This window comes from Bemisia tabaci, chromosome 3 (assembly GCF_918797505.1).
Source record: "Bemisia tabaci chromosome 3, PGI_BMITA_v3".
NCBI classification, from domain to species: Eukaryota; Metazoa; Arthropoda; class Insecta; order Hemiptera; family Aleyrodidae; genus Bemisia; species Bemisia tabaci.
The window spans coordinates 9,521,326-9,534,541 of NC_092795.1; the positions used below are offsets into that span (position 1 = coordinate 9,521,326).

At 38.0% G+C, this 13,216-nt stretch overlaps 1 protein-coding gene across 1 annotated transcript; it reads left to right on the top strand.

The window, feature by feature from the left end:
- The first annotated feature begins 130 nt into the window (after window positions 1-130).
- Ufd1 (ubiquitin fusion-degradation 1-like) lies at window positions 131-6,207 on the top strand. The gene is made up of 7 exons (XM_019042249.2): window positions 131-355; window positions 1,049-1,163; window positions 1,679-1,833; window positions 2,459-2,731; window positions 3,635-3,768; window positions 4,613-4,757; window positions 5,685-6,207. Exons 1-7 carry the CDS (start codon window positions 353-355, stop codon window positions 5,757-5,759), a joined length of 900 nt encoding a protein of 299 aa, XP_018897794.1. The 5' UTR covers window positions 131-352; the 3' UTR covers window positions 5,760-6,207.
- The last annotated feature ends 7,009 nt before the right edge of the window (window positions 6,208-13,216 follow it).

The following is a 13,216-nucleotide window of genomic DNA, read 5'->3' on the forward strand; positions in this document are numbered from 1 at the left end:
GTCTTGGAACCATCTTTTGATTTATCTAATGCCATTCTAAACCATAGAAAATTTAATTCAAAGTTTTAGTCTGACCCTCGGCAACCATGTGATCACATGTTGTTTATGTTGAAGGATGGTTTTTCGTGTACTATCATTGTTTTTGTCAGAAATTTGTCATTGTCATTCTCTCTATTGTCATTTTACAAAAATTTTTACTCGTACGCCAAGTCAATTCTACCTCAAATTTTTTGTGATCCTGCATAGTATTCGCATATTCTTCTTCTCAAACTACTTGTGCCGACTGTTCTCATCGAATCCTCGTAGAAAGTCCTAATCATTCCTGCTCACCGTACTTGTTCCGACTTCCACCATGGTATATTTCCTTCAATAGGTTTTTAGTTTTATACATGAATCTTTGATCCCACAATTTTCTGGCAAATTCTATAAATATAAATTAATGCAATTTTTACTAAGTATAAAAATTTGCCGCTCCTCTCAGACCCTTTTTGGACTGGTGAAGTTCTAGCCTGGTTACTTGATCCACCACCATGAACATGAACACCTTCCTGATAAGAGTTTGCCAGCCAGACTTTCATCGCTGCTTTTGCTAATTATTCATTCTCCTTGTACTGTACGGGATATGTACCACAGCTTTATCACTTCACAGATTCATTGTGTTTGATTGGTTGAAAAGTCGGTCATGGCGTGAAGTTCCAGGTCAGAGGAAATCAAGGATTGATTTCACTGTGAAATTTCATCAGAATTTACAGACCCTTGGAGAAGTTGTTCCCACTATGCCATTGGAGCTGGCATTTCTCTGTGAAGTGTCTAGGATCCTTCTATTTTGAATAGCTTCAGTATATAAATGACAAACTAACAAGACAAGATGAAATTTTTTCCATAATTGAATCATTGAATTTCTGTCCCAATGCTTTCAACTGTCCTCAATAACCAAATCCTACAGTTTTTAATAATATGTGAAGGAAATTCAAGGAGACGTGCTCACTAAAGCATTGCTACTTTTCCTTCCCCTCAATTTCTAATCCAGTCAAATTTTTGTTTTCAGTTCAGTTTCAATATGTTTCCCGACATACCACGTGTTTTCAACACGCACTACAAATGCTATTCTGTCTCCATGTTACCGGGTAATGAAAGAGAGGATGTTGAAAAAGGAGGAAAAAGTAAGTAATCTGTTGATTGACCTCTTCATTTTACAGATCGAATTAGCAATTCAAAGAATGAAAAAAGGCTCATTTTGCCTCAGTTTGATACATTATGAGTATACAGGTTCAAAAAGATTGAAGAAGGCTATATGAAATTAGTTTTAGTCAGGTAACATAAGAAAGTGGTGGCATTTGGATCTCCTATAGGAAAATGAAAGGCAGTCAAAGCTTGCTTAAATATAATAACTATGTTAATTAAGGGCAGACGAAACTTGCAAGCAATATTGTGTGTCAATGATGGGCTAGAACGACTGCACACTTTTGACAAGTCTGATGGACATTTGACAGGTCCTGCTGGGGCAGTGGTCTGGTCATGAAAAAATAAAATGTGATCAGGAATCTACAGTGACGCAAACCAAGGGAAGTGGTTTCACAGTTTCACTATAAAAAAAATTCCAAAGACTTACTTATTCTACATTGGTAGAAGATGAAAAATACATGTCCTGACAATCTTTTTTGTCCCTAATTTTCAGTCATCATGCCACCATCAGCACTGGATCATCTAACAAGACTGAATGTATTCTATCCTATGCTGTTCAAACTCACCAACCGGAAAATGAATCGTATAACACACTGTGGAGTCTTAGAATTTGTTGCTGATGAAGGCAAAGTTTACCTCCCATATTGGGTAAGTTATCAATCTCAAGCTTCAGGGCTTCCAATGCTTTACTTGCCAAGGATAGGAATTATATTTCTCAAAGTAAAAAAATTTAATGAATTGAAGAGGATTTTAAATGTTTTTCCCACCCATGAGGGTAAAGAGAATCCAATGTCAATTTTCATCAGAAAATAATGGTTAACAGTGTTTCCCAATGTCATGTATTATGACCCAGCTTGGTTGTTATTTCTGAGTAATGATACATATACAAACAGCTCTAGTTTTCATCCAAGTTTTACCACATACCATCGCATATACAATCTTAAATCTGCTATCTTTTTCTTTCTAAAATATTTAATTAATAGACGAAAAACAGCATATCCGTTGAATTTTTAACAGGTCCGTCCAGTGCAAGCACTCAAAGCTGGTCTTGACTAGTGCCCAACAAAATCATTTGCTCCATTATTTTGTTCCTTCCTTTCAGCAGTCCTAAGTACTGATTTTAATTTTCAGTTTTCTGCTGTATTTTAATTTTGGTCCGTTGAGATCTCAAAAGAAAAACATGATGAGAATTTTGGTTAACTTTTAATTTGTACAGGATGTAAGAGATAAATTTGAAACAAGTGGTTTTCAATCCAGATGTTAATTTTTGCAGATGATGCGGAATCTACTCCTGGAAGAAGGTTCAACAGTCCAAATTGAAAGTGTGATACTGCCTGTTGCTACTTTCTCTCGATTCCAGCCACAGTCCACAGACTTTTTAGACATCTCAAATCCAAAAGCTGTGCTCGAGAATTGCCTGCGCAACTTCGCATGCCTCACGACAGGAGATATCATTGGCCTCAATTACAACAACAAAGTCTACGAACTTTGTGTGCTTGAGACCAAGCCAGGAACAGCAGTTACTATCATTGAATGTGATATGAATGTAAGTAGAAACTTTATCACATCAATAATCTGGGCATCATATCGATGACCAAAGTGCAAAACCACGTATCTCCATCGCGGTGGTTCAAAATCTCCACTCCCATATCATCTCTTTGAAAATAAAAAAGTTAACTTCATAACTTGAAAACTCAGAATATGCTGGTAACAGGGGAAAGAAATCATGAAAGATTTCAAGAAATTACGTTGACTAGTTTTCCGAAGAAGAAATAGAGGATGGCAAGAAGTCTACAATGTTACAAACAAAGATACATGGTTTCGCCCTTCAGTCATTCATATTTTAAAAAAGATAATGGGCCCTCTCCATTAAAATTAACTCATTTCTTCAAAAGGGCCCAAGAAAATTCTCATTCCTCAGTGCATGGACTAATTTCAAGAGATAATTTTTTGTATGTTGCTTATTGGGACAACCTGGTAGTAAAGAAAAGAATGGGGGAAAAACAATTACACACCACTATAGTCTACGCCATGAAAAGTAGTAACTAAGGGGCAGAGTCTGGTGAGCAGCCCGATTCTTCAATTAAGGGTTGATTGGCTTTGGCTAGCCCGGGTCCTTTGAATATGCCGAATTACCTGGGTTTCAATAAACAATACCCCAAGCACATCGCTGACTCTGCCCTTCCACCGACACTCTCTAGTGTATACTATAAATGTTTAAACTTGAGTTGTCAAGCTTGCCTAATGGCATCTAAGAAGAGTGATCTACTTACTGGTCAGCAGCTGTACACTGGGTCTTTTCTCAGGACGCGCCAACTTAATCTCGTCCTTGCAAGATCCTCTCTCTTAAAAGCTGACAGTAGATTTTACAAATTTCAAGCTTCAAAAGTTCAATCTCTTAATAATAAATTTAGGTAGTACTGATTGATAATGGTTAAAATTGTTACAGGTTGACTTTGCACCGCCAGTAGGTTATCAAGAACCACAAATGAAGTCGCGGGATGAAGATAAAATGGCAGTAGATCCTCAGGAATTCATACCAGAGCCAACAGGGTTTGTTGCATTTAAGGGTGAAGGAAACAGGTAAGATTTGAGAGAGAAATGGAAAGGACTATGCACAGAATACCGAGAAATTTAGCGCCTGGTTAAATTTTAAGATTTTTTTTGTGATGTTCCTTACCATTTCCTAAGTAAGATTAGCCTATAAAATCTAACTTTCTAAACTTTTCTAACTTTTCAATCTCGAGGCAATCAGGTCTGAAAAGTGCATGTTTTGGCAATATAGCACAAAGTGTGACAAAAGGAAGTGGCACCGTTGCTGAGCCAAAGATGCTGAGTATTTTTTTTTTATGAGTTGATGCGCCCGCCGGGGCAACATGAGAGAAGAAGAGCTTGCTCCTCAATCATCATTCCACTTGATCATTTTTGTAAAATTACCAAGGAATTCACTTTCCAGACCTGACTTTCTTGAGATTGGCAAATAGAGAGTTCAATTTTGAAAGCTCATCTTGTCCAAGAGATCATTGGAAATGGAGACATGATATCAAAAATTATTCAAATTCAGCCAGCGCCAAATTTTCCAGTGTTCTGGGTGTAGTCTTTTTAAGTTCAGAAATATTTTGTAGCCTCTTTGTTCGCATCTAAAAATTTTCAAATATAGTTCTTTGTATTTTACGTATTCTCAAGATTTGCTCTTTGTTTTCGCTTTTCTTGGTCTCACTTGACTCAACCATTGTTCTACAATAGAGTGACCCTGTAACTCATGTTACCACTTTGTTCAATTGACTAAGTGGTGGAGCGTCTATTTTACGGCATGGATAGGGATACCCAACCAAAAAAAATTGAACATTTCTCTTATGGTCTTCAAATTGTTGAAACAAGTTTGTTGAATTCAAGATTTAAGTTGATTAATGTCGAATCATTGCAGACTCGATGGAAAGGAAAAGAGGCGAGCGGCATCGGGCTCTGACTCCGGACCAGTCGCCAGGCAGCATTATGAGCGTGGCATCCCAGACTATGATTATCAAATCGGAACTCTACAATTCTTCCGGCATCTCAAACCAGGCAAAGAAGTGAGTCCTTCCTTAAATTTATTTTACTTCATCAATATAAATGTTCTCTGAAAGATAAATTAGAGATGAAAACTCAAAACTGATGTTGGTATCACTGCAAATGGGGGTTTAAGGGTCTCTTTGTTTTATTAATTTATTATTTTGTAATTTTATTTTTGTTTCCTGGTCGAGGAGAAGGTTGAGACCACCCCGAAACGTCCCAGGTTTTTATGTCTCTATTTTTTAGCCTTTTTTACCCTTTTTTTGGTGTTTTTTCTAGTTAAATTTGGGCTACTTTTGTGTATTATCTTCATCACTGCATAGAGCAGTGTATTGCAAAATTCCAAATGAAAAAATTCCCAAAAATATTAAGACTAGTGATAGTAGGAGAGCAGGTATGGACTGGATACAAACAGCTCCCCGATTGGATTTTCTGACTTATACATTAAAGGTTTTTATAACGAGATCATTGATGTCAGCTCTGTCAGCTGTCGACAGAAAGGAGTCCCAACTTTTATGTTCCAATGAAGGATTTTTTCCCATACAACGCTCTCCCGCAGCTGCTACGTCTCTACCCATCTACCATGATCTTAACTTATCGGAGTCGTAACAGTTTGAAGTTTGCAGTTTAAAGAAGCAGTTTTAGAAGAAGTTATTCATCGGAGCTCAGAATAATGAGATAAATTACAACTTCTCAACCTCTTTTAGCTCAACATGGAATAGGTAATAGGGCTACCCCTGAGGTTATTGAGCCAAAGGCCAAAGCGTTACTTGCCAAATTTCCAGACTTTTCGCATGAATTCCCAGACTTTACCCGAGACCCCGTTTTCCAGACCATCAGAGACCCTGATTTAGTATATTAGTTAGCAACTATCCCTTCCATTTAATTTTTTCTGTCTTCTCTATGTTGGGTGCTTAAATTTTATTGTGATCAATCTTGTGTTTCAGAATAAAGAACCGGAGAATGAATTTAAGGCATTCTCAGGAGAGGGCTCAAGTCTGCGAAAGGCAAAAAACAACTGAGCCATTCCCCGTCTATGAGCTTCGTCACATACCCCAGGAATGTGCCAACTCCAAGAGTGAATTTGACTTGTGATCCCTTGTAAATAATCTTGACTTGCTGCCAAGCAAGTTTCAATTAAGTTTCCAAGGAAACTCGTATCCTAGGGTGTGCTTTATTTTTCCAAAAAAAAGTGCTTTCAAGTCAAAAATAGGCTCAATGTGTACGTTACTACTCTACTTGGTCAAAGCTTAGCTGAGCAGCTGCTTAGTGCTACAATTTTTCATTTATTTTCTCTCTAAGGAAAGTTTCTTTCCTAGCCTAAATGGATCCAAAGACTAACTTGAAAAAAATCAATTTGAAAAATTAGGCATACCCTATTGTACTTTTTGTTTTGTTTTAAAAGCAAATTTTATTATTTTTTCTTTTATTTTGTAAATTTTATCTAATAAACACTGTTTTCACATTGTACCGATGTGTGGATTCTTTACAAAGTTCGTTAATGGCATTGATTGAGAACGAAGAAATCCAATACAAACAAGACAAAAAATTCATTGCAGATTAAGGTAGACATTTATATTTACTTAGACACCTTAAAGACCAAAACCTTAGTAGTCGTACCGCATCAGACCATTTGAGACACTTCATGATCTGGCTTTCGATATTGAAAAACTTCAATTTTATCATGATCTAGTTATTTTCTCAAAAGTTATCGATTGCAAGACCACGAAACCACTTCTCTCCAATAGGTGATGTTGCAGACTTTCTGTGAGGTTTTATCTTTTTGAGAGAAGGCCAATCATCATGACTGAATAAAATTTTGGCCCTTTGTTCTTTTTCCTCCCAAAAAATATACAGTAAGATTGTCTAGAATCATGTCTCAAAATTCTCTCCAAATAATAATGATGAAGCAGAAATTTTGAAACACCACAAGTGTTTTCCCCACCCACCCCTCACTTGAATTTTTTCTGTGTCCTATGATATCTGATAAAAGAGACTGACAGGTAGTGCAGCAATACCTTGAACATTTTTCTACAAATGAAAGGATGTATTCAGTAAAGAGAATTTGCTGCATTATTGAAAAATATTTTTTGCAATTCATTAATGAATCGCAAAATAATCAATTATTTTGCGAAGAATTTTTTAAGGAGAAAAAAGGAGGTGGAGGCAATCTCAGATTTGTTTACTCCATAATGTAGGTGGGTACAATACGGCATCAATATTTTTACAAAAGCCGAAATGAGTCTGAAAATCGAACCGTAAAGTCCGCTGTTTTGGTGTAAAGGCAGGGCACAATACAGTTGTAAACACTTTTAGAAGTATGAATTTTTTCTGTAAAACCACCCATCTTTTTAGAAAATTATTGAAAAGAATGGTCTGTACCAGTCTTAGCCATTGAAAAAATCTGAAATGCGACCACCTCCTCTTTTTTCTCTAGGATATTTGTAGTGTGACTAATTATTAAACAGAAAGCGAAGAGGGATTAAAAAACAAAGAGGAATTTTTGATCAACAAAACAAAGAGTGTCACTTTAATCACAGGAAAATAGGACAGCATTATTCTGTCCTGATAACAATACATATTAATGAATAGTGCAAGTGTACAGACAATCAATGTTCAGAATCTTTGGTCACCTGAATTTTATTTGAGGTACGTAAGCACCAGCTACAATTTGTGTATCTCTTTCATCCCAATTTTTGATGTCTAGCGTGTAGTTCAAATGAAAATATTATGACATTCATCGCACTGACTTGAGATGATTGTCTTAAGGAAATCCTTTTCAGACATTAGTAATGATCAAGAAAAGTTATATGTAAACCAAAATCTCGAACTCGGAAGTGTCGAATGGGACCTGGTTGAGATTGAAATCCTTAAGGAAGATATAGGTAAGAAGTAGTTTTGAAATAATTACTCCTCAAAAGTAGCGCACATAATTATGGGAAGGAAAACAGCTAATACAAAATGACAAGTTGTTAAATAGTCATCGAAAAAATGGAAAAGTCGGAAAATTTCGCCCGACCGTGAAACGATGGAGAAAAGTCAAATAATTTAAATATATATTCACCTTATTAGAATTCTTACCTTGGTCGAGTGTTAGGTAATTAAGTATGTAATTTTCAAATACTTAATGCTATAAAAATCTTGGTATGAAGCATTTTTATGAGACATCTTATTACCTAAAAAGCATTGTAAATTCCGGGTACTTTATGTTCATCCTGATAAGCCATAGCACAGTCAGGATATTTTGCAATCAGGGACTTATGAGGCAGCGGCGTTTGATAAGGTGCGCAAACAAAAAGGAAAGCAACTAGCCGCAGAGAGCGCGGAGGATGTAGCTTAAAATAAAAGGAAGAAAATCAGCAAAATTGAGGTGGCAGCTGCACTAAAAAAAGCCCAGTCAAAACTGAAATTTCCTAAAATTGGTCAGCCACCTGTGAAGTGCCCAAAGTTACTACCTCCAGTCATTTTGAGCCCTCTATTAGAGTCCTCTACCTCCAACTCCAAGCAAGAAACTCTTCAACTTCCAAGTCTGCACTTGAAAGGGATGAAAGTAATGCGTCCGTGTCAAAGAAGTCTGACACCAATCAGCGCAAAGTGCCTCCTCAAACATCGAATAAAGATGAAGGCGAAAAACAAGAGGATACTGGAGATAAGGCAAACTACGATAGAAATCTTGGGTGTGACCTTCCAGCTAACTTTTACCACCCATGCGCCTTTCCCAACGGAGAAGAACTTTCACTTCAATCAGTGTCGCGCAGTCTATGTCGTATTTCAAGTAAGTTTCAATTTTCACTGATTCTGGAAAAAGTAGTGTTGAACTATTTTTGATTTTTACCGACAGAAAAAACAACAATAGATGTTTATCATAATAAAATGAGTGAAAAAGAGAGGTAGATCGCATCTGGAAAAATCTTCCTAATTTTTTACCTTTTGTGAAAATATTTTCTTGTTTATGAAAGATTCATCCAGAAGCATCTAAAGTAATTGTTTAAGTTGTCATTTTGTCTGCAAAGGAATGGCTATTTTTAATATTCCTCCTAATTTATTTTGGTTCATAGTATTCACTTGGCGTTCTTTCTATTACTTACAGACTCATTTGAAACAGCCTATGACAACGCCATACGATATACATCAGGGAAAAACTCCAAATCTGCTTCTGAGGAGGAGCCCAAAGGAAGCGGGCTGCGGAAGAAAAGAAAATCCAAGTATATTCAATCATCTTCAGAAAGCTCAAGCGAAGAAGATGTTAGGAAGAAGAAAGGAAAAAAACCCGTCCAACCATCTTCCTCCTGTTCGGAAGAAGATTCTGATACAGTGGTGCAACGATCCGAAAAGTCAATAGAAGCTGAAAGTCACATTCACATAGAAGAAGAAGAAGCAGAAGAATCCATCCTCAAAAATTACAGTCACCTCTGCCTTTAGGCTTGAGGAATTCGCCCTATCGACTTCTGCAGAACATTGTGAGGTCAATAATTCTGTTGCTAACCGAAGTCTCTGTTGCTAACTGAATTCTTTCCCTCGCCTTTCTTGATGAGTCACCTCAAATCAATAACGTAGGCGCCGAGATTCTTCATGCGATGACAAATTCATGTCCTGCGCTGTCAAGCGTCCGAGATGTCCTCAGCAAATCTCGATGCGCTCTTGACTCAATCTTATTTTATCCTTCTTACTTAAAGCATCTCTGCTCCAAACCCAGGGTTGTGCCCTCAAGCACTATGCCACAATTTAGTGGTTCGATTGAGTCTCGTCAAGGCTCCGGTTACAATTTAGTAACTGCGACGGAGAGTTTCGTTACAACTCAAACCTCGACGGTGTTACGTACAACACAAATAGTCCGAGTACTTTACACTCACTTCGTTTTACACGCGTTAAGTGTTAATTCGGTGGTAACACGTAAGTTACATTCGGCCGCGTACGTCACACGCAAATTCGACCGCGTTCGTTACACGCAAATCCGACCGCGTACGTTACACGCAAATCTTCAACATCTTCAGTTTATGGTGCGCTAAGGTAAAACATCTCATCATCCAAAATCCTTCATTATTTCCCATATTTCTCCTCTACCAATTTTTCCACTCCAACTTTCATACTAAAATTTCCGTAACCAATTTATCTGTTAATTCAATAGTTGTAACTTCATTTATCTTGTAATATCTGTAATACTAAATCTGTTATTTTCCTTAATATACATAGCCGAAAGACTTCAAACGTACTGAGTCCGACTCTTCATTTAACTTCCCTTGAATTCCTTATCTAGAATAAATTAGGTAAGAAGGTGAAAGTTGTTTGGGTTGCAATTCATTTCAATCCCTCTTAAATTTCTATTAAACTCATCATATTAATTAAAGGCAACCCAAACATCTTCTCACAACATGTTATAAAGTAGTGTTTCATTCGTATAATTTTCCTATTGCAGGTCCCTTCTCTATAATCATGTCATGAGACTCCTCATCAACTTTAGGTAGAATAAAGTTTCATGAAATTTTTTATTACGTAAACACCAATGTTTTGTTTCTTTTGTACATCCCCCCAGTTCTACACTTCAACAATGTTATTCAAAGCCATAACAAATTATCTCATGCTGCCAGGACTATCGTTAGGCAAGTCCTTCATGAAGAGCTGCAGAAGGAGTCCTCGTGGATGGGGCAAACTTCAGACAAGGAGGGAGAGTGGAAACTTGCATTTGGAAAATCAGTATTTTGCAATTCAGGGCTAATGAGTAAGTTCGGATTATTATTCAATTCTCTCATAATGCTCCTATGATTTCACTTTCAGAAGGCTTATCAAATTTAGAAATCAACGCATCTGAAATGTTAATTTTTAGTTACTGAATTTCCAAAGGTGTATCGGTCAAAATGTATAAAATTGCACTCGATCATCGGTCTACAATCGTTGCTACAATCGCTTGCTCCTTGAATCACAAGAAACCCGTTACACTGCGTTCCGTGGGAAATAAAATAGCCCTGATTCCAAGACAAGCTTTGACTAAAGAGATCTATATTTGCAGGTTTAATGTCACTCTCGTAATCATTTTTGAACACGTTCCCTCACTTTTGTTTTTTTTTTTTTTTATTTTAAAATTTGTTTTTGTACTTTCAGAAACATTGAAAAGATCAAAAAATTGGAAGAATGACAATATCGATACGCTGGTAAAAGACACAATTTCAAACATGCTGACGATGTCTAAATCACTAAAGAAAACGCCAAGTGCCACCAAAGAAGAAGCCAAATAGTGTCATCCCTATCGCTGCTCTGTAATTATTTATAGATAGGTATTTTTAGATGGCCACTTTTCTCTTTATCTACATTTTCCTTCTTTTTATTTATATTTTTGCCAATGAACAGCTCTTTCGCTGCTCTGTAATTAATAATGGTTAGGCATTTTTGGCCATTTTTTTCTCTTTATTAAAATTTATCTTCTTTTTATTTGTATTTGTTCAAATTAGCAGACCTATTGCTGCTCTCTAATTCACAGCTCCCTTTCACTATTCTCTAATTAGCAGCCCTATCGCTGCTCTCTACTTAAGCAGCCCTATCGCTGCTCTCTAATTAACAGCCCCATAGCTGCTCTCTAATTAGCAACCATATCGCTGCTCTCTAATTAATAATAGTTAGGTATTTTTGGCCACTCTTCTCTTAATCTACATTTTCCTCCTTTTTATTTGTATTTTTGCCAAGGAACAGCTCTTTCCCTGCTCTGTAATTAATAATGGTTAGACATTTTTGGCCACTTTTTTCTCTTTATCTGTCTGTGGCGACCCAGCTCACCGAGCTTTCCTGCCACTCTCTCGGCCAATCAGCGCCTCGCACTGCTGCGCTCACCAATATGGCCTCCCATTGACTGCCGCTCCTAGCGCACGGTGCTATAAAGCAGCAGACTTCCGGCACCATGCTTCACCGTACGTCGACACTGTCACGCGGCCACACGTTCCAGCACTGCCTAGCGCTCCCGCTTGTTCTAGCACCGCTCAGACCTGCTCCAGCTCTTCACTCTCTAAAACGGCCCTTCTTAGGGCCACCAAGTTTTGAGCACCCTCAGTGGTGACCTCCGACTCCGAACACGCCTATCCTTCTGAACATTCATTCACGGACATTGTCATCATTTGCAGCTTAGCTCACTTTCATCATCATTTCGTTGCCACTGAAAGTTACCGCTTCTTCAACCAACTGGAAACTCCTCAGCATGGCTACAGGAGGAGAGAATTTTGACGATATCGATCCAGCTCTCAAGGCAGCGAACGACAAAAATCTGGCCCTCCTCGACCAGATGAAAATGATGCGAGAGGAAATGAATTTCTACCAAGCCAAGCTCGCTGAAAGGCAACCCGCCATCACTGGTGAGAAGAAGAACATCAAGCTACCTCCTTTTAAACTAGAAAAACCGCAGCTATGGTTTTCACAGGTAGAATCTATCTCTACAGTTTGGAACATTACAAATGAGATGATGCAATATTCTCTGGTATCGTCTCAATTGGAAACCCGTGTCGCCAACGAAGTGGAGGACATTCTTGTATCACCTCCCACTGACACGCCATACTCCAAGTTAAAATCCGAGCTGATCTTTCGCCTGTCCAAATCTGAAACGCACCGCGTTCGACAACTGCTCAGTGAAACAGATCTTGGCGACAGCACACCCTCGCAATTTTTGCGTAGGTTAAATGCGTTGACTGGCTTTACAAAAGTAGATGAGCAGCTCATGAAAACTCTCTAGCAGCAACGTTTACCTCGCCAAGCGCAAGCTATCTTGCAGACGCACTCTCAAGAAACATCAATCAATGAACTGGCCAAAATCGCAGACCGAATTTTGGAGATTGTCCCGCCTCCATCTGTTTGCGCCGCTACTGCACCACCTGAGACTCAAACATCCAATCTTGAGAAAATGCTCTTAGTTCTAACAGAGCGACTTGACCAACTCGAAGTGACCCAAAAGAAACTGCACCGCGACCTGTCTCGCTCACGGTCACGCTCTCGTTCCCGCTCGGAAAACGACCGTCGTAATGGTGTCTGCTTTTACCATCACAAGTTTGGCGATGAAGCACGTGCATGCCGTCAACCTTGCAGTTACAAACCTAAGTCCACGCCGACAAACTCCACCGGCAACCAGTAGTGGCGGCCGCTGGTTGCTCCACAGAATCCAACTGCCTCTTTGTCACGGACGCCCGCAGCAAGTTAGGTTGTTACCTTAATTAAGTTCTTTATGGAATATTATAATTCATTGTAATAATATAATATACTGAATTTTTTAAAAAAAAAAGTTAAGGTTTTTATTTTACCTACTACGACCATATCATTTTCATGAAATTATTCTTAAATTGATTACATGGTAAAATTTTTCCTCCAAAATGTAAATTTAATGGGAAAATTTTGAAATTCATTACATGTGACACAATATCTCTTCCGAAATACATGTCTATTATCTTCAAGAGCATTTAATGCCTTTCTTAGTAAGTAAGCAATGATGTAACTCGCCCAGAAGATA